The sequence below is a fragment of the Sprattus sprattus genome, assembly GCF_963457725.1.
Source record: "Sprattus sprattus genome assembly, chromosome: 7".
NCBI lineage: Eukaryota > Metazoa > Chordata > Actinopteri > Clupeiformes > Clupeidae > Sprattus > Sprattus sprattus.
The window spans coordinates 14,428,304-14,451,352 of NC_137926.1; the positions used below are offsets into that span (position 1 = coordinate 14,428,304).

The 23,049-nt window shown below is 42.0% G+C and overlaps 1 protein-coding gene across 1 annotated transcript; it reads right to left on the reverse strand.

Moving 5' to 3' along the window:
* Positions 1–19,789: 19,789 nt before the first annotated feature.
* Positions 19,790–21,730, reverse strand: lrrc4ca (leucine rich repeat containing 4C-a; the record flags this gene model as incomplete). The annotated part of the gene is made up of 1 exon (XM_080841556.1): positions 19,790–21,730. The coding sequence occupies one exon, from the start codon at positions 21,728–21,730 to the stop codon at positions 19,790–19,792; it is 1,941 nt and encodes a 646-aa protein (XP_080697682.1).
* Between the last annotated feature and the right edge of the window lie 1,319 nt (positions 21,731–23,049).

Here is a 23,049-nt window from a genome sequence, read left to right on the forward strand (position 1 = left end):
TGTGGTTTAAAGCATAATTCAGGTGTTGTATTAGTTTGTTTCATTATGAGATGTTCTTCTAAATGTACCCATTGAACACCCCATTAACGCCTCTTAATGGATATAATGCACCAGAAAATGTTTACAGTGTGGAAATCTGCCTGTCAAACTGAGAAGACAGGTTGTCACTGCTTCAGGTATCATGTTGACACATAACTTAATACACTTATTTTCTTAATATAAAGTAATTGCTTGGAATGAAAATCATGTAATGGAAACATTTGCATTTTTACACAAATTATATGTGGAATGTGAACGCAGTTACATCACATTGGATTGAGTTGTAGTTAGGTGTTAATAAGGGGACGACTGGACTGGATGTCACCTTCCTCTGCATATCACTAAGAAGCACTCTCTCTCTTCAGCGAAAATTGCTCTCCCAGCAACCAGCTTCCTGGCAACAAGACAGACAGTTTCACATTTCCATGACGAAGATGCAATTTGTGTGCACAAATGTCAGGCTGTCAATGGATGTAATCCACTGGTAAGGTGATTGAGGTAGCTCATCCACATTTTGGCTGGTCTCCCTAACCTATGGTGGGATAGACAGAGGTATTTTTGGAAATAGTAGGATTTGGTTGGATGACTGAAAACAATGCTTTAACACTGATATGAGATACTGCTTGTTTTAAACACATTATTCAGGGTTTTGTGATACACTTGGGGTTAGGAGTAAGACTAAAGCATCATCTGCACCACAACACTTAAGTACTTAACTTGCACTTACAGTAGTTACATTCATGCACTTTGTAATCCTTATGTAGAGCAGTATTTATTGTTGCAGTAGGTCTCTATTGCTCGTGGCTTGATTGTTTTCTTCTTTGTACTTCGCTTTGGATAAAAGCGTCTGCTAAATAACTAAATGTAAATGTGATGTAAATGTAACATCTATTTTACTACAGTTAAATAAAAACATCCACTATGTGGAAATATTTAGTAGCGATCTTAATATACACATTTCTCTCTTATCTTGGTCTTCTGCCTAAAATATACCTATGGAGCTCAGTACTTGATTAAAAATAAATGTGTTCAATAAATAATAGGAACTAGCTCTGCTCACACTTGTATGAGCTGTATGAGGATCTGATATGAAGACAAAGCTACTGAATTCTCCTAATAGCCTATTTTAAGAGACTCAAGCTGACATTTTAAATGTTATTGCAGACATTCTCTCCAGGCTTCCCAAGAAGACTGGTAAGGATTTCTAAATAGGAAAAGAACTTCTAAGTACAATCCCAACAAGAAAGCCTGTTGCACATAGGTGGTCCAAGGTGAAGGTCACTATCATGTTAATGAACTGTTAACATACACATGAACATATGGTATTCTGTATAAGCAACAAAAGTAATGGATGGTGTTAGCCATGAAATGAGACACAAGGAGAAAAACTCCCTCCCACCTTGGCAGATTGGCATTAACATGCAGCGTAGGAGGGATGTTGCGTAGGAGACAGAATTAATTAAGAGGCATCACATGATCCACAACATGCTCACAAGTACTGGCCAAAACGTGCATAAAACTCTTCCTATGTGCATGCATGCAAAGGGTTGTATACAAGTTGTGATCTGCGCTGTGGCTTCTGTACCACTGAAAGGTAAGGTCTATCTGTGATTGTCCATCTTCTCTGCCGTGGACATTGTGAGGGACATTGTGAGGGCACACTCGCATCCAAAACCACCCACATGTTGATGAGTAGGGGCGCTGTAAAGCCCACACAGGCTTTCTGCTTGTTAGCTAATTTGACTGAGAGCTCATAGGCAACAGTCAAGCAGGAATTCAAGCTCATAAATAAATAACTAATGGGGTTGTTAGTTCAAGAACTAGTACACTGTATGGGTGTGACTTCATGAAGAAGGTCCTCTCCAGTTAAGACAACTACTTAAGGTAAATATGAGAGAGCCAATATCAAACCAATTCTGTGGCAGAGTCTTATAGGCATTACAGTGCGTCCTCTGCCCTCTCTCTCACATGTGTCCATACACAAGCCCACACTTCATACCTCATACATACAAAACCAACTCATTCATCACATGCAATAGTCATTTTACTGTATATTTGCTACCATAACACTAGATTCAAATGCATGACATTTGTCTGAGTAGAAACACAAGGACACAAGACACTAAGATTGTAAAGAGAGCCAATACATTTTATTTCAGCTATATTCCAACTCTAGTCCCAAGAACCCATTGAATCACTAACTGTCTGTTATAAAACTAACATGCCTGGCCAGAGAGTGTCCCTCTGTTGGTGTTGATCCAGAGTCATATGATTGGTGTGGAAATGCTACTTCTGAATGTGGGGTAATGCTGGAGCTAGGTTTATGGGTAGGGGCAGTAGATGACAGTAACAGGTTAGGGCTCTACATAGGAGCCAGTAACAATCTAACTTCAAGTTGACAGTCCAATATATGCTTCATAATATTCAGAGCTCAAATTGTGTGGAAGACTACTGAAATTGTGTGCTAGAAAAAGCAGACACACAGGTATTGACATCTGTATGGTTCAACATACGGTAGCTATGCTGTCTTTAGGGGAACTCTATTTGGTAATAAGTTTGGGCAAGAAAATTGTGTTTATGATGACATTTGCAGGAATTTTCTCAGATGTGTCATATCATTTATGTAAAAATATCATCCTCTGGAATTAAGGGGTGGTGTCACAGCTGCAGTGCAGGGTCCTTTGCAATTATTGACTAGGAAATCAATGAAATCAAGAGTTGGCCAATCCTGTAAGCATTAGTAATTCTAAACTAATATCGACTCTTACAGTCCTCACTGTGCCACTGTTACTGTCCATCTGTGAGCCACAGCAGGTGAAAAGTTAATCTTGTGAGTGATGTGGATTTTGTCAATCTCTGGCGAACAATAAATATTCCTAATGAGAGACAAATCGTTCGCTCTGAGAGACTGTATTTGTAAAAAAAAAATATTGAATGCAGAATTTGGAGCTATTGAAGGGTCCTGAGCTGTGTGCTTTTATGTGCCAGTGACCACAGCCATGTGTACGCTCTGTATAACGTCTTTGTTATGATAATGTATAGCCTGCACAGTTGCTGCAGATTTGAGATGACTCCTTAAAGTTCACTATAGGCTAGACAGTGGAGCCACAGTTAAGGCTGGAGTAAACGCATTGGCTTTTCTCTTATTAAATGTATTGACTCGTATACTGCTTGCTGTGCTTGTCCATCTGATGGGCACAGCAGGGGAAAGGTTAACATTGAGACTGTTGGTGACTTTCTCCGTCCTGACAGTAAACATTGCTCCAACTTGGCTGCGGTCAGACTCATAAACTTTCCAGTATTTTTAATATGTACCATTGTATATGTAGGTGTGTTTGTTTATCTCCAGTTGTATGACTAATGTTATCCTAAAGTTTAGAACTAGATCCTCGAATGGTGTCAATGTATTATTTTGCTAGCCAACATTTGGGATTCCACTGCAAGCTTTTCCAGGCTAATAAAAAGCTTTCACGTGGTACTTTCATGATCTCACAGGATACTGTTGTGAGAGGATAGAATTGTGAAGTATCTGCAAATAACTGTGCACGTACGGACACGTCTTGTAACATAACCTTGATTAAGCAGGAAAAAGTTTGTATTGTCACAATAGACATTGCTGTGAGCAGTTCCCTTGCAAGCAAGCGCTTTACAGACTCAAAAAGCTAGTGTAGTTAACATGGAGCATGTTTAACAGTATGATGCACAGGTGTAGGTGCCTGCCCTCCAAATACCTGGACCATTTCAAATCTCTGGTAGGAACCACGGCACAAGTCTGCAACTTTTCTGTGTTGACATCATATTTCAGCGCTTGGCTGTAAAATGGCCTCTAAGAAACAAGAAAATAGTGGATTAAGATAAGGATGGTTTGAGGAGTGAAGAAGTCATTTTTGAAATATCATACATGATGCATGTCAATTGATGGTTAAATTGGATATTTTCGAAATTTGACAGTGAAATGTGATTACATTGAATACATTAAATAGGCTGAGAGCACAGGTCAGATGATACTCAGCTATCCCAGATGACAAAACAGGTACAGACTATGAAGACAAGGTAAAGCAATACATTGAAGCATATGACACACAGAAATTCCAATGTGGCCAAGGCAGCAATTTAGTTTGACACCCTTTACTCAAAATAACAGAAGTGTAGTCAAGGAGATAGACAAAGAAAACAAGATAATATGATGATAATGTCAAGATGATTTTTGTATTGGAGGACTAGCCCACATAGTTGGTATCAAGGTTTGGTACGAGACACCTTGTTTCTAAATACATTTGCAGAGAAAGAAGTCAAGAAAAGATGATGAAACTGAAAAGAGGAAGATGGTATTTGAGGACAGGCCTATGAAATTGGCATCAGGGCTTGAAATAAGAGAAAAAAAAGACAACCCCAGGTTGGGTTATGAAAGTAGACCAATCATTTTGGTTACAGGAGATCCCGACTACTGCACACTGCCTGAGGATATAAAGTGGAGAAACAATAATGGGCAACTGGCCTGAAGGCACTGACAGATGTGCAACAGACCTGACATTAAAACATCTGCATTTAGCATTTCTATTTTGTATAAAAACTACCAGAAAGGATGGGGTATTTTAGCCGGCTGCTGGGGTGACAGTAGACTCAGACCACTGCTACACCCTTTGAGGACATAAAAGGGAGCAACATCAATTACCGACCCTGCAGCTGCCCTGAAGCCACTGGCAGATGTGTGACAATCGTGATGTCATAGTCTGGATATTTGCCATTTCTATTCTGTGTCAACCCATACGCACTTATGAAGACCAGGGGATATGTCTAGTACGTGGTGTACCTACTGACAAACCTGGGTAAGTTAACTCACAGTAAGGGGGAACCCTAATGGAAGAGCCCGATGGCTTCATTCTCCAAGCAAAACATAGGCATAGGGCTCTTCTATCTGGAGGTTTAACACTTACTCTGTGGTAACTTACCTAGGTTTGTCTCTGAAGCACGTACTTGAATACCCCCCAGCTTCCTTTCCTCCTCTGTCTGATCCACACACTGTTCCAGCCAGGCCTTTAGCAAAGACCCGGACAGCATATCAACCGGTAGAGGATCCAGGACTCTAATCGGCAGCTATTATGCCCCTTGCCGTGTGACATTTCTGTTAGATTCTGTTCGATTTTTGGTGAGATCTAAGAATAATCATAGCGTTTGTAATAACTTACATTGGATCGGAATGCTTCTCTGTTATTTGTATCTCATCTGGTCACTTACTGTATGTCTGATGAGACAAGTGCTGAACTGACATTTCCTGTCCATCCTCTCTTTTCATGACCTGCTACTGGATTCCTGTGTACATGTTTTCTTCCCCTCTTCCCTCTACACAATTGCTAAATGAAAGTCTTTCTTTCACAAGGATTTAACAAGGAAACAAACAACATCTTCTTTTAAAAAACAATTTCAGCAAGGCGTTTCTCATGGCAGCTTCCGCCATTTACTCCAGCACTGTCTTTCTGCTTGCACTCATCTTCATGTGGTCTGCAGTAACACCTCATCGCCTGCTTTTACTGAGCAATGCCTGGGACATTATTTTTGCGTCTGGGATGAGTTTATTTATAACCTTTTCCCAATGCTGCTTTCCTATGTGCATACATAATGCATTCCAGCCAAAGCCCTCTCTGATTGGTGTCACCTGTCATCCGGATGGATTGGCCCATAATTAATCTACTCTGGACAGATAGATCTTTGGGGTAATGTCTAAAAGGCTTGTAATTAACAGAGTGGAGGGAGAAAAACATGCAGGCCTATTCTCCAGTGCACTGTTAGAGGGCCGCGTCAGCCAGAAGGGCCCATGTCTGTCTTCCCGTACAGGTGGGGTGGGTTGCTTCATTATAGGGCCCCTGTCTGCCTCCCCGTACAGGTGGGGTGGGTTGCTTCATTATAGGGCCCCTGTCTGCTTCCCCGTACAGGTGGGGTGGGTTGCTTTATTATAGGGCCCCTGTCTGCTTTCCCGTATGGGTGGGGTGGGTTGCTTCATTATAGGGCCCCTGTTTGCCTCCCCGTACAGGGGGCTGTGGGTTGCTCTGTTAGAGGGCCCCTGTCTGCCTCCCCGTACAAGGGGGGTAGGTTGTTTCGTTAACCTTGACAAGTCCTGCAAATCTGAGCCACCTGCAATGTCAAAGTCAGGAGTAGACTCCTGTTTCGAACAGCCCACATTGTGTGTGTGTCTGGTATGTGTGTGTGTGTGTGTGTGTGTGTGGTATGTGTGTGTTTGTATTATATCTGCATGCTATTTTTGAACATAGCATAGAGAATAATTTTTTATAGATTGATTAATTGATCTAAAATAAACTTAACGAGCAAAAGTGAACTCAAAAGTGCAAAAGTGAGCTGGCACAGTGCACTTTGATAGCAATAGATTTTCTTATGCCACTGAGAAGAGTTCTTAGCTCATATAATGTTAACAAGAAAATATTCAATTGGTACCACTCTACAATAAGGCTCCATTATAAATGGTTTATAAATGGTTTACAAATAGGTTATTAATTAAATTGTAAACCCTTTGTAAGTCATGAATAAGCCCTTATAGATGAGTTATAAACACAGTTTTTATACATCGATGTGGGCTCACTATTTGGGAAGATCCCCATCTTGGCAACCCACTGTCTATCACTTTACTTACAAAAATTGTTTGTTACAACTGATGTTACATTCATCATTTCACAGTGAAAGATTCCTTTATAAAAAAAATAAAAATATTTATGGAGCGCTCAGAAGACACACCTTACTTTCAGCAGAGAAGAGTTCTAACTATGGTTACGGAAAGCATTGATTTTTCAATTATTGAAATGCGAAGTAGCCGCAAAATGTCATGTCTGGACTTATGAAAGTTGTCTGAAGTGTATGGGTACAAAGTTTGAACAATGTTTTCAACCCTGTTAGATGAGTGTGTGTATGTGGTTATGTGTGTACATTTGTTTATGTGTGCAGCAACTATCTCTCATTATGAGTGTTCAAATATAAGTTAAACTCTTTAAAATTGTGTTGTATGAAATAACAAGACGCTTTGTATAAACATTCATAAAGTTGTTTGTTTGGTCAAATGTACAGTTTCAAAGTAAGATGTCACCACCACTAGAGCTATGTTAAACTTTCCTTTATGTGCAGTGTCTGGTTTAAAGCATCCTCCCAGTCAGTGGTGTACAGCAGGGCGAGCAAAGTAGCAGCCAAGCTAGGGTACAAACTGGAAGCACAAACAAGGCAATTAGGCTCCACATAGACACAGACCACATAGACAAAGAGTATTTTGAAATTATATTTAAGAGATAGCAAAAATATAATATTTCAGATATATTCCAACTCTAGTCACAAGTATCCATTGATTTACTAATTGACTGTTATAAAATGAACGGCCAGAGAGTGTCCCATGGTTGGTGTTGATCCAGAGTCATATGATTGGGTTGGAAAAGCTACTTCTGAACATGGGGTAATGCTGTGGTAGTTACAGAAGTTAGAGCTCTACATAGGAGCGAACAACAATCTAACTTCAAGTCGACAGTTCAAGCTGTGCTTCAAGACGTCGACAGCAGGGAACGTACATTTGCAGCCATGCTAGGGTGAAAACTGGAGCCGCAAACAAGGCACATAGATCAATGCTTTAGCTGGGCCCCATGTTTGAGCAAGCTTTGTGAGAGAGGGTCAGTAATTGAAAGGGAAACAGCGGAGGAAATGATGGTACAAGCACACTGCAGAATAGTAGCAGACGTTTCTTATCAGAGGTCTGGTGGAGATACATAACATGACGGATTTTCAGTGATTGCTAAACTAATCTTCTGAATCAGAATTGAAAGAACTCTCATGAAGGGGCTCTTATTTGGGATGTCTTTGTGTTGATTGATTCATTCACATGATGTTTTTTTCATCGTTATTGCTTTTTTTCTTTTTGTATAAAGGTTGCATGATTTTAAATGCCAACAATGTTGATTAGACGCATGGCAAGCATGTAGTTCAATATACTAAACAAAAAAAGTTGTCATTTTGCCTCTTTCGCTATGTGGCTGGGAAGCTGATTTATTAGCATTTATAGCAGACGTTTTGTAAATCCAAGATGGCCGCATTCCACCAACTTGATGAAGTGGAACTCCCTCAAAATTGAAAGGTATGGTGATGGAGAACCTGTGGAAACAATTTTGTCCACCGTTCCCATTTTGCTCAAATCTGGTCCTAAGCCGCCTGACTATAAAAAGAGAACTGTTATGAAGATGAAGAGAAGGTAAAAGGGGTTCCATATTGTTGTTTTTTTTATTAAGAAAGGGATACAGTTGTTGGCATTTAAGGTTTGTTTTTCTTTGCAGGAGGAAGCTGAGTCATAAAAGTTTCCCATGCGCCTTACTCATACTGCTTGCCCTTCCCATGACCCTATACTCTGATACAATCTGCCAATTCTTCCAAAGACCCGTTGTTTAGGAAATAACATTTAATTTAATTTCAATTTCATTCAATATTATTAAGGGTTTGAGGGAAAGGCATGCATTCAAAACAGTGCTGTCATTATTCATTCAGGAAATAAATGAATTAAATCGATCGGATAATTAAAAGAAATCATCGTTTGACCTGCCAGCTGTCTGGCTGCCTAAAGCAGATCTGTCCTGAACCTGAAAAGACTCAACAAAGGAAAAAGACTGAGGAATAACTTCTAGGAAAAAAAATATTATAAAAATTAGTTTTTTAAAATATATATATTATTATTATTTGTTAACATGGATCACAAGTACAATACACGTACAGTCCCATTTTGTGTGTATGGGTCACCATGACTGTTCAATTACATATTTGAATTGACCAGTCTCTGCCTCCTCTACAGGCCTTAGCCCAAATTGGTATAAATAAAGAGAATTGTTGCATGCTTTTCTATTCAGATGGGGCCGCTGCTGCAGTGTGTGGTGTTTTTATATATTTATATGTATATTATATTAACCTTTATTTAACCAGGCAAGTTATTAAGAACAACTTCTTATTTACAATGGTGGCCTGGCAAAAAGCCTCTTGAGGAAGAGGGGTTAGAACAACATCCATAACATTCAACATCCAACATCCAACATCCAACATCCGAAAAAAACATTTCAACACACCCACTACTTACATATAATCATGAAAACTGACACAAAAACATCAATCACATAGCTACAACCAAAACAAAAGTAACAAAAACATACCAATAAAACAAGTACAGCAGCAGCAAGGGAACAACAGCACAGGAGTCAAGACAATGATACTATTAGTCATTAGTCATCAATATTATGCATGGAACAACATTAGACAATATAGTATGCATGGAACAACATTAGACAGCAATCAAAAAACAAGTGTTAGAAGAATATTAGTCAGTCGAGGAAACAGATGCATGTATCATTGAGAATGGCCATTATAAAGTCCTTTAAAGCTGGCTTATACAGCTGATACATTTATAAATTTGAAGATTTTTTTTATAGATTTTACAGACCGACTGGCCATCGGGAAGCTTGAGATATTTGGTGATTCTTCTCCCCTTCCTAACCGCTTTACATTACAAAGCCCATGCACAATGGTGTACCTAAGGTATGGCAAGTATGGCACATTCTCTTGGCGCCACTTGAAGGGAGGCGCCACTGAACAGTTTATATTAAAATCAAATAGTGAAAACTGAATATTCTTCAGATTTATTTTGTTTCCTTTCCTAATTTGGACTGAAACGACTGAGGTCATATCCTTGAGAGCAAAGACTACATATTTTGTATTTTCAGGTGTTACTTGGCTCATGGCGTTGTTCAGAAGGTTGGCGTTAACAGCGGTGTCCAGCAGTGCACCCCCGTCACGCAGGCCATGCACGTAATTGGGGACACAGAAATCTGTGTTCCCAGAGTTCCGTGGGCTGCACATGCAATTCACGTGCACAGAAGGTCACCAGACAGTTTCTAGTTCCCCCCAGACTGTTTCACGGCTCCCCCAGATCGTACTGATAAGCCATATCCTATCAGAATGCCCCTTGACCTGTCAATCACACCATCCCGTTACCGCTATATAAACCAGACCCACCTCGGTTCAGTGTTGGAAGAAAGAAGTCGGAGCAGAGAAGCATCATCAAGAGTTCGATGGACAATTCACAGATTGGAACCTTCACGATCATTCTTGCTGGGTGTCCATAACAGAGTTAGCGTTCTGTTGTTATTTGTGTACATTTGTTGTCTGTTTCATTTAAAAAATAACTAGGGAATTTGTCACTGTTACGCCCGTCTACACCCCTACTGGCTTTGCAGTGGCAGTGCAATGGTCTTTAGGTGGTGAATGGGTGCAATTTGATTGATTGACCACACCTGACAACCTGTGGATAAAAGACATGCTGTTTTCCTTCAGAGGGGGCTGGCATTCTCACCATGCATTGGAAGCTGGTGAACACCATGCGGTTGGTGCGGCTGTTTTGCAGTCACTATTTTATCCACTACTTTTAAGTTATATAGAAATAAACGTTATTTTCGTACAACTCTGTGGTCTGGCTCTTCATTTGTTGTGGCTCAAGAGCCGGGTCGTAACAGTCACCTCCCAGTTCTGACCGGACAACCCGTGGTGATTTGCACCTACTAGAAAAGGCCTTAGTTCCCCTCCAGACAGAGGGAGCACTTTAGGACTCAAACATATCCTTCTCCTTTTCAGGTGTCATTAGGCCTGGGCGTTCAGGGCTACAGCCTGATGGTTTAATGAGTAACCCCAGATCTACATTTTTTTTCTCTTTTTTAAAACTAAAATAAGAATAATAAAACACAGCCTCCGATCTATTCATTCATCTTCCGAACATGCAATAAAGCACTCAATGATAATATAATAGCTTCTGACGAAGCACCCCATTTAATACCTGTAGTCGACTTGCCTACCATGTGGTGCTGAAATGGGCACTCAAGGGAGAGCGCCTCCCTCTGATAATAGACCACAGGTCAAGTGTGGTTCTATACCAGAGACCGGAAGATCGTGACAGGAAAAAAACACTGGTTAAATTGACTGTTTGTTGACAGTTTCCTTACAGTTATTGAGGTAAACATGTTTGAATTTGGCATATCAAACTTGGGCCAATTTACAGGAAAATCCCAGCTGCTATTTGTTGCCAGTCCTCCCCTGGTTGTCAGGGATACTTATGGCATGCTTTTATCGTAACACCATAAAGGTACCATCCTCAAATTCATTTTAAAAGCATATGGGCATGTAGAGGACAAATAAACACCCAGGATATGCCCTATGTTGTTCTGTATAGTGCTGGGACACCCTGCAAAAATGGAAGAAAAGCTTTCACAGCATGGCATTGCCAGCTATATTGCCAAAAGACACCAGTTAGTGTGTTGGCAAGCTTCTATCAGTGTCAACTAGGTTGTTGGTGGTGTTTGCAAGGTTTTTGCAAGCTTTTCTGGTAGTTAGCTTGCTAGCTTTGGAACAGAACTCCGTAATGCTGCTTTAACTGAAAATTTGCCATATTTCATAGTATAAAACGTTGGAAAAAATGTCCTGCAGAAAGGGTACTCTTCAAGTCAGAGGGCAGGTTTTTGAGCACCACCTGGGGTCTTAATGGATTCATTAAAAATAGACTAGCAGTAAATCCTGTGGTAAAAGTAAATCATTGCAATTTGAAGTCCAAGTCAGCAGCCCATCTTTATAAAAGCATTGACAGAATCAGGTTGAGTGTATCCTAATCTTTCCTCTGCTGTGCCAATTGAATGGCTTTGCACGGCAGGGAGTCTGCACATTTACGATAGCACTATATGTTTTTGTCGATGTGGTTTGATCATCTTTTTGAGACCTGTTATTTACTTTTAATAGCCTGATTTCCGTTAGTCATGTTCACATAAGACCCTCCACTTGTGCTTTCACAGAGCTTAGCAACATTTACATTAAGGTCTAAGTGGGCAATCATACCTTTTACTTGTTTTCTATGTTAGATACCTGCCTGCAGGAATTACCCTCTGCATGCATAGTAGACATGTCATAAGAGACATATACTGTATATATTGTTTGTGGATTGTTACATTATTTTTCCGAGGCATTGATGTATTGAAATTAGCCAACATTTAAATTAGATGCCTAATTCGTGTGCCTTGTTATTAATTAATTTGGCCTTCCATCAGTCTGGAATAAAATATTTCGGAAACGTTATAATCAGAGCGCTACATAATAGGCCTAGTTATTAGTTACTTCTCTCACATCTCTCAACCCCTACTTTTGGCAGCTGGTGGATGTTTTTTGCTGGTAAGTTAGGCTTATGTTATGGTGGATAAACATTTTGGAGAGTTTTTGCGGAAAGCTCAAAAGAAGCAACAAGTTTTAGGTATGCTACTCTGTCGCTCATCTAAGGGGTTAAGAAATATGTCTGTTGTTACGCCCCAACTTTAGTGGCCCTATGGGGTGAACAAACACTCCACCACTGACTCCAAACAATTACTAGAATACCTTTTAAAAGTACCAAATCCATGGGATTTATTTATATAAAACAAATACAACAACTACATGACAACCATATCAAAACATAGCTGTACAACAAAATCCAAGGCTGAGAGGCAGCAAGACCAGCAGTCCCCAAGCTAGAAGCCTCTCCACTGCAGCAGGACACTGGAAACTTTAGCTGCTGCTTGATCACCTGGCAAGGTCCATCTCATCTTGCAATCAGGGGGAGCACAACCTGGGCGGAGTTACAGACAAGGGAAGGAAAGTAAAATACTAAAAGCATCAATTCTATTAACACAATACACACATTGTGAGACCATGTTTATGTGATGCAGCCTGTATCATCCTTGACAAGTTGGGATCAGTAATCTTATCATGTTTTCTTCACTGTTTAGATGTGACTGATTTTATGTTAGCCTTTCAGAATGTTACCATTAGCATATGCTATTGTTCTATGTAGGCTCCACAAAACATCTCTCGTGGGAATGTGTATGAATAAAAAAAAATCTTGTTTTCATTCAATGTGCCTAATTTTATGAATTTCTAAAATGATTAGCTTTTTCATTTACTATGATGAAACAATCTGACCTGACAACCACTGCTCGTCCAAACCAGGCAGAGTAATACAGTGCTATCTACTCCACCACTGACCCATCTATGTGTCTCTGAAAATTGGTAAGTCTTCACAGCTTGGATAATTAAGGGTTTGTTGTAGCAAAATGTATTTTCTATCTGAACAAAAATTCCAATATAGATCGATAATCTTCAGGATTTTTTTCTGATTAAGGATGCATGAAAAGGGCTGCATTCCAAGCCTAATGCATAGCCAGCCAGAGTGAAGTCAAGCGAGCTACAAATCTTATGAACAGCCCCACAATTACCAACATATTTCAGTGGTTTGAATTTGAGCAGGGCCACCACAGGGAGCCAAAAACTCTGGGATTTTGTAAATGAGCGTCCCCGCATTAATATGCCATAATAAATGTGCCGTCTGACCTGGATCATTTGTATGTGTGATGTGGTGCTTACTCATTCCTTTTTCTCTGACTTTTGCCAGTGTCCCTCATTAATCTTGCTCTCTCTGTCGTCTAGCAGCAGCACAAGAGGCAGAGGCGATGGTGATACAGCTCTTTCTCTCGTCAATACTGTTATTATGAGAGCCATGCATGTGAATGCATCACCAGTAATGATAGGTGCTAATTTATCTTCTTAGCAAAATAGCATAGGAAAGGTTAAATTGTTTTTCATTACTATCTTTAGCCAGTTGGTTGAAATGTGTGTTTTGAATGACGGCTGTGAAATCACCAAAACCTGTTATGTTTGTCATGTGAAACCAGAAGGGTAAATCCAAAAATTGACTCAGAGATGACAATGAATTCTTTTTGACCAGAAATACAGACTCTCTTTTACAGTTACAATAAAAAATACATTTGTTCATTTCTGCAACATTATTAATGCATTTGGTGGAAAAACAAAATAACAGTTACCGTATACACAGAATAATGACAGTGTAGATGCTTGATGACTAAGACATAATATTATAAATGAACTTGAAAAAAAAAGACTCAACAAACCAAAACAAATTGAACTAGAAGAAAATTGTGTCTATAATATTCATACACAATATATAAATCACCCGTCTCTTTCTAGCATGAAATTGTGTACTTTTATATGTGATGATATAAGTCAGCCATAAAAAATTGTGTGTTGAAAAACATTCTGTCATGGTAAATAGAGTTAAGAGAGTTTATGATTTTCTGCTATTTGGTCTTTAGAGGAGGCAGCTGGCAGAGAGATCTCCAGATCGCAGGATGTTCTGAAGGACCCTTAGCAGACAAGTGTCCTCTGAGCTGAAATCTTCCATGCCTCACGTCAGTTTAACTCTCAAGGTCCTGTGTGTTTAATCTTCTCCATCAAACAGTCTGTGAGTGTTTTGTCCTATCGTATCAAGGATGTAGAGACCCACTCTATCCATTTCATCTTCCTTTCATTCGAGCAGTAAGATGGGGTTAATTATTGCCACTCTCCGTCTGGGATGCTAATTACCCTTTTCTTAATGAACATTGAGCTGATAGCATCTAGCACCTCTTTAATACCTCACCTGCATTGGTACGAAAAAAACTTTAATGATCTGCCAAACATGGTACTCCCCAGGATATAAACAGTATCGCGTGTGCCCATGTGTGTTGCAAAAGGTTCTCTCCCTCAAGCTGGTTTTGGGAAAGGAAAAGCATGCAAATTGGGTATTTGTTAAACTACTTCAACCAACGTAGGTAAACATTAACAAGACATTTCTCACTATCCCAAGATGTTAATAATTTCCCAGCAGATGTCAGCTGAACACAAGATCACTTAAATAATACAATAATTTCATGAGTGATTGCATTTCAAACAGGTGGTAGTTCTTCATTTGAGAGAACAGTATTTGCTGATTTTTTCATCAATTCTCAGTCACATGGCTAATCACAGTGATTGATCAAGCACCCTGTATTTCTCCAACCTCAACAGTAGACACATAGCCATGCAGTGGACATGTCCACACACAGCTGTAACACTAAAACACTACATGCTAACACACTGCTATCCTGCACTGAACACAAAACCATCAGTACCGAATAATCTCCAAAGAGCTCCAAACTCAAACTACAAACTAAAGGGCTTACCACAAGCCACACCATAAGCGCATACTACACACTGAGGGGCTTACCACAAGACACATAAGCAGCAGCTACTGAATTCAAAGCAGGCAGGTCACCTACAGAGCTCTCAAACCTCCTGTAGACAAAACCTCATCAGATTGTCCCTGTGTCTTCAAGTTTGAGAAACTCTTAACCAAACCTAATCCAATAAAAATAACCTTACCTAGTCTTTGGTTGTAAACCATACTGGAGGCAGTTCAAAGCCGTTTTGTGAACAAGTAATGCCAGTCTTACAATATACAGATACAGTTTTTGGTCTCGGCTCTACATCCTAACTGTGTGTGAGGTCACCCAATAACACATTTATTTCTCACAGAAAGAAAGACTATTATATTGCAAAACAGTAATTTGGCCTGTGTGATGTAATGTCTAAGTTTTGGCTACAGACCGGAAATCACCTCTCTTTCTAAAATCTTGACCTAATCTTGTTTCATATTTCTAAACAACCCCTTTTTTATTTCGTGAAGCTTTTTGCCTAGTTTGAAATCAAACTCAGATCAGTACTAAGAATACATTTCTGATCTGAAGGAAAAAATTAAAGATTATGAGGTCAGCGGGCCCCAACAGCGCAGATATGCCTCAGAGGCTGTATGGACGTAACGTGAAAGTCACGCGTTGAGCTGTGTGATTCTTAGTGTTGATGGAACCGCTTATCGGTGTTTTCCTGTTCTGATTTGGTTGTTGCATGGTGTGTGAGCATAGAAATGCTCATATGGAGGAACTGGATATTGCTATTCTACTGTTGTAAGAGACATGAACTAAGTGTAGCATTATTTTGTATCTGTAACTCATACTCTTGGATGTGTACTTTGTGTGTCTCACCGAAACCTGAACAATTAGCATCTGAACCCCTTGCCCCCAGATAGCCTCCTTCCTGCTTTCACCCTATGTCCTCTGTTATCACCTCCCTCCCCCCATAGGTGGACCCCCCCACCTAACTTTCTCCCCTTCCTGCCATCACCTACTGTATAGGGTTTGGTCTCCCCTCTCTTCATGTATTCTATTTGACTGAATGGTATAAATGCCAACCTATTCTACAATCAGGTAGGCCATTCTCTGAGCACCACACTCAGAGGGGGTTTCCACGCTGAAATAAACTCCAGAAATTCTAATTGCGTCTTCCGGTCCGTTCTTCAAGATTGGCGTGCTCTTTTAGATTCTATCAGTGTTAATGTTACTGCTGAACTCCTACTCATCTCCTCTGTTTCAGTGTGACAGAGTAACACTGACAGAGTGAATGCAGTAACCCTTCCAACTGTTGGCACTCAACCAATTACACCCAAATTAGTCACAGTTACTGACTTTATAATGGTATTATCCTGTAAATAAATGGGATTGTGACATTTCTTTTCTTTCATACAGCCCAAGTGGGAAGTGCACTTGACAGAACAGAGAGGCACACACCACTGCAAGAAAAAAAGGACAGAAGAATAATGTCCAACATATCACAAAATAGGGAATGATGACAAGACCATACAGAAAAAACAACAATAGTTTATTTGTAACCTTATTTTTCGTGTATGAACTACAAACTCTGGTTTCTATAATCGATTTTCGTCTGTATTTTCTTTAAAGGTCATGACAATATGCGTACATGAAAATCACTTTCTTTGTCTTTTACAGCATGTTTCACATTTCCATTTTTTTCCCCGAAGAGGTTGGCACATGTAAAATCAAAATTAAAAAAGGTTTTAGTTTTTTGTTTTTCATTTTTTTAATTTTATTCTCAAAATGTATTTTATATAAATCTACCACTAGAACAGCATTCCCTCTCTGACAAGAAAAAAAAAATGATGTGGAACAAAACTAAAAAAAGGAAAGTCTAATCCCATCTCCCAACCCAAAACACACAGATGCCCACATGATGCGATGCGACAGAAAGAGGAGCAATCACTAGAATTCACAGCCGAACTCTAAAACGAATTTACCAAAGGAACAGCATTGACGGCAGCATGGATGATGAAGACCCTCTGAAGTTGATTGAGGTTCCTAGTTAGACAATCCAGTGTCATCCCATAAATGACTCAAATACAATCCAAATGAAATGCATAAAGATACCATAAAGGTTTACCATGGCTCTAAACTCCATGTGGGAATGATTCGGTGTATTTGTATGTGAGCTGCTTTGATAGAAATGTAAAATGTGTAGTAAATTGTTTTAGGCGGTTCAAATGGATTTTGAGTGGGGTTCATTTTATGGCACCTGATTCAGCTGTTGAATTGGAGAGGGAGTATTTTAGACCCAGCTGAAGTTTGCATGTGTGTTTCAAAGTTTAATTGTATAATGATATAATACTGTGCGAGACATATTTGGAGTCAGAAAAGCAAGTTTTGTCTCTTGACACAGCCACGCTGATAAATACAGAATAAATACATCTTGGTTGAAGAAGAATTGTCCAAAGAAAATGTACACACTATGTCTGTGATTTTCTGTGAACGTTCACTACATGTTAAACGACAAATCAATCTGAAATATTCTCATAAGAAGTTAGAGACGTTAAAACGTCTCAAACAGTAGAATCAGCACAAATTTCCTTCTCAGATGTTCCAGTCTTGGGCCTATGGGTACTGCATTTACTAGAACTCCCATTTCTCTGTGCAAGGTCATTGGTCTCCATGGTGACTGCAACAGTGAATTTTTCACTTTATTATTTATTTTACATAATAATGGGATACTTTTCCTCGTGAAACATAAAGGACGGGTATGAATAATTACTGTTCTTTGCTGTTTAAACTTTATTTGAGAGGTCGATAATTATAACGCTATAGATGATAATACATAACTATGACCACAAAACAAAACATCTTCTTGTTGAAAAAGCCTTGGACTCTTGACTGTTGTATGGACAGGACAGGGAAGAACACGAAGCTCTAGGGGTGGGATTTTCTCAGCTTGGAATACGAGAATTGCTTGTTTGGCAAACAGATTATGATTCCACATTTTGTTTCATATTTCATCGCTTTTTTGAAATTCCCAGGGATGGTTTCCCTTTTGATGGTGCATCTGCCGGTTAGTCTCAGGACACTTCCATTAAAAAACGGAGGATCCTGAGCAGCCGATAAGTAAGATGTTGGTAAAAAACCTGGACATCTGCTTAGCAGCTCTGACTACCTGCCAAGTCCCAGAGGCTCATCTCCTTGGCCCGGGATCTGGCATCTCCAACCTCCTCTGGGTCTGACTACTTGGGCGGCTGGCAGGGGGACACTGCAGCAGCAGGACTAAGGCTGTGCGAGGTGATTGTTTCAGACAGATGAGAGGCAATGTGTTTAGGAACAGCAGGGGGGGGGGGGGGGGGGGGGGTATAGGGGGACAGGGTACAGAACGGCTGAAAAACGGCGCTGATGGAGGATTGGGGAGTATTTCTGGAGGGTAATTTGCCAGCACATCTGCAGTGGTTTGAGGCAAAGCAGCACAGAGCAGCGAGAGCTGGGGCCTCTCAGATGGGGTCTGGCTGAGTGTGTGTGTGTGTGTGTGTGTGTGTGTGTGTGTGTGTGTGTGTGATTGTCTGTGTGTGTGTGTGTGTGTGTGTGTTTGTGTGTGTGTGTGTGTGTGTGTGTGTGTGTGTGTGTGTGTGTGTGTGTGTGTGTGTGTGTGTGTGTGTGTGTGTCTCCCGTACCAACAGGACTACTAGCTTCATTAAAGAAGGTCGTCTGTGACACCATGACTGACGTCAGACGTCAGTGTCTCAGCACTGGGAGAGGTGAGGTTATGTGCATGGGATTGTGTGCTAACTGTTTCATCAGTGATACACTCAGATCTATATTTAATTGTTCGTTCATGAATGTTTATCAGGCTTTTAAGACTTCTGCTCCCCTCATTGCTATGAGTAATTTAGTAATATTGTGTCTCTACAGGCCTTATGGTCTGACTCCTGGCCTAGTTTTGAAATAGTGGCATATTTTCATCTCTGCGCATCCCAAATCCATTCTCTTGTTGAAACCAAGTTTGCGTCTGCGTCAGATGCTTCTGAGTGGAAGGGCTTAATATGATTCGACGGCGTTATCAGATTGCACTGCCAACTGAGCCTCACTCAAACTTTTTTAGTCCTAAATCTAAATTAACAGATGGTCACTGGAGATTACAACAATTAATTTGGGGGCAGAAAAGCAGCTTTGAAAAGGACATGTGGTGCGTAATGTGTAAAGTGAGACAACCACGCATACCCTCTGGACAGTGCGAGACCAGAAACAACAGGATATTCGCTGAATCCTCTCTTGTTTGGGAGTTTGCTTTGGGCTCCTTTCATACAGGATGGTATCAATGAGATTTACAGAGAGTTTAGAAGCATATTAGTAAACCAACCACCCTCATTATCAACAAAAAAAGACAATTTAAAAAGCAAAACATGAAGATATAAGTGCTGAAAAAATAATTGCAAGATACAATTTTTTCTTGATTTAACCACAATAGATTTTTTTTCTTAAATAAATAACTTCTGTTTTGTAAAGACACTTTTGAAACAGTTGACATACCCTAGTTCCCAATGTCAATGCGTATCCATCATCGCCTACTTACAGATACCGACCAGTCAGTTCGTAATATTTTTTTCGCCATCTTCCTAATAGTCAATAGTTTTAATGTTCCTCTTATTGAGTCCATTTTGATTCTCATTATGAAAACAAGATCAGATTTGGGTCTCTTGTACATTGTCTTTCGAGCCCGCACGGATTAGCAAAGGTTCGTGCGCCGAGCTATGTATGGAGTTGATGGTGTTGACGTGGTTGTAGGGGACCTTGAAGCTGGAGTTGTAGTGGTTGAGATGCTCGTGCTCCAGCTGTGCCAGAGCCAGGTGGCGCTCCATGGCCTGCCCGCCGGGCACGCAGTCCTCGTCCACGGTGATGATCTCGATGCTGCGCGGCGGGGCGTGGTGGTTCTGCTGGTGGTGCTGCTTGCGCATCTTGTAGAAGATGATGAGCATCACAGCCGCCATGAGCGTAATGGCGACGAAGCAGCCGATGATGATCTTGGTGGTCTTCATCACCTCGTCCAGCCCGTTGAAGGGGCCCTCTCCGAGAGGGGTGACGGGGATGGTGTAGGGCCTCTCCGTGGACTTGGTGGTCCGTGGCTGCCGTGCCGAGGTCGAGGTGGTGGAGGCCAGCGTGGAGGACTCCCAGATGCCGGAGGAGGGGGTGGGGGCGACCCTCTGCGGTACAGTGGAGTGCCCCTCCTCGTGCTCCATGGTCTCCACGGTTACAGTGGTGAAGTAGGTGAAGGTGCTGGCCTCGGTGGAGGACACGTTGAGCGTGGCCGAGGCCGTGGTGTTGCCCGCTGAGTTGCTCACCATGCACGTGTACGTGCCCGTGTCCTGCATGCTGACGTTGGTGAAGTTGAGTGTGCCGTCGTTGAGTACGGAAATGCGCACCTGGTAGTTGCCGTGTGTCACAACGGAGCCGTTCGGCGTTATCCAGCTGACAGAGGTCAGCGAGCTGGCGCGGCATTTCAGCTCCGCCGCCATGCCCTCTGTCACGTTCAGGTCGGCCGGCGGCTCCACGATCACCGGCGCATAGCAGTGGAAGTTGCTCTGGTCCAGCTCCCCGATGTAGCGCCCCCTGAAGCTCGCCGGGCTGCTGCAGCGGGCACAGCAGCTGGTGTTACCAGGCACCATCTCCTTCAACCACCAGCTAAGCCAGAGGATGTCACAGTTGCAGTTCCAGGGGTTGTGGTGCAGCTGCACCCTCTCCAGATGGTGCAGTGGGGTGAAGAGGTCATGGGGCAGGAGGGTGAGGTTGTTGTGGGCCAGGTTGAGCTCCACCAGCGATTGCAGGTCATCAAAAGCGTTCCTCTCGATCGTCTGGATCTGAGCATGCATCATCCACAGCTTCTGCAGGTGGACGAGGCCCTTGAAGGAGCCCGGCCGGACGGTGGCCAGCTGGTTGCCGGACATCTCCATCTCACCCAGCCGCACCAACGGGTGCAGGTTGGGTATCTCCTTCAGGTTGCACATGCCCAGGTTCAGGTAGCGCAGATTGCTGAGGCCCTCAAAGGCTGTGTCCGAGATGTAGGTGAGCCGACGCAGCTCGCCCAGGTCCAGGCGCCGCAGCGATGGCACACGGTTGAAGGCATTGGAAGAGATGCTCTCAATGGGGTTGTTACGGAGCCAGAGGTCTTTGAGCTTGGAGAGGTACTCGAAGGCCCCATTAGGGATAGTGGTGAGCCGGTTGTCGAAGAGTTCCAGCGTGTTCAGGCTTGACAGGCCGTTGAAGGCGCCGATCTCGATGCTGCGGATCTGGTTCTTGCTGATCTGCAGGATCTCCAGGTGGCGCAGGTGCTTGAAGCTGTCCACTTTGATCACCTGGATGAGGTTCTCCTGCAGGTTCAGGTAGCGCGTGTTGGTGGAGATGCCGTCTGGCACGTCACGCAGGCCGCGGCGCGTGCAGATCACCTTGCTGAACTGGTTGCTGCAGGAGCAGACGGACGGGCAGGTCTGGGCACGCACCAGCCCCGCCACCACCAGCAGCTGGAGGAAGAGCAGCAGCACGAACAGCGGGTCGGACAGGGCCCGGTTCCACCTAGGACCTCTCATGGTCTGCTGCTGCTGCGGGGAAGATGTCATCTTGTTCAACATTCATAATTCATTGGCTGGTTGTCGACTCTTTGGGAATCGGTGTGATTGGGGCAGGCTGCGAAAGAAAGAAAGAGAAAAAGAGGAATTAGGTCACTCTGGGATTAAGCTTTTTATGGACTTGTCAGAAAGATCTATGTTCGCCACTCTTAAGTACACAACTTGTTGTGCCATTATAGGATTTAGCTATCCTAAAAAGGACATCTGAATCCGACAGCAAGCCCCAGACATCAGAAAGCACATACTGGCCATATTTCTTTATCTCTGGTGTATTTCAGAATAGTATCACAAATTACACCTACATTTTTAAAGCACCATATTAATATTTCAACAACTGCACTATTTTAGTCTACTACTAGTTGCCATTGAAATTCCTGTAAAAATCACTGCAAGCAGTCCCTGCAGTGAGTGAGTATGTGGTGACTGTAACACGGTGTCAGGATATCACAGTGCATCACACACACTGGGCAATGCCGTGCACAGACAACTCATCTAGAGCCCTTTACAGTTTTTGCTTCGGATGCCCTTGGCGTGTGTTCAGTTCCTTCTGCTTCCACTCACTGTGTCCTGTATGTGTTCCCAAAGCACCCTCTCTCAATCTCAGTCACAAAAAATCACATCACTACTTCACTGAGCTAGTCTTTTCTCTCTCTTTGTCTCCCTGTCTTTTTCTCTCTCGCCCTGCCTCTCTCTCTTTTTTCTCTCGGCATCTTCCTCTTTGTCTCTCCCTGTCCTTTTTTCTCTGTCTCTGTCTCCTTGTTTCTCCTTTTGTCTTTCTTGCTGCCTCTTCTTCTTTGTCTCTCAATGTCCTTTTTTCTTCTCTCCGTTTGTGAGAGAGCCGTGTCACTATATGATTAATATCTCCGGGCTGGAAGAACATAAATAACTTGGAAAAGCTGCCACTCGGCAACCAGCCCTCCAAACCAACCGATTTGATCTGGGAAGTTCTGATTACGTGTCACAGAGAGATTCAAAGGCATGTTTGTGACTCGAATGAAAAGAGCGCAGTGCCACATGCTAGTCTGAGGGGATGCGCTGCTTCTTGTGTCGGCTTTTAATGGTGCCATTTGTATGCTGTAGGAGCCGTTTGGCAGAATCCCGCTGGGTGTCTCAATTAATTTATGCTGGGATACAGTTGGCCCTGAACATGTGTGAGAGCACAGTTTTGTCATTTGGCTTGTGTCTCCTTGAGTGCCTGTGTCTGTGGGGAAGATTGTATTGCACTGAAAAGCCGTAACTAAAGCAATTGTCAGGTGAGGGTATATAGACAAAGGGCTGTATCTCAGTTCCACAGTAATCACACTCACTCACTCACTCACTCA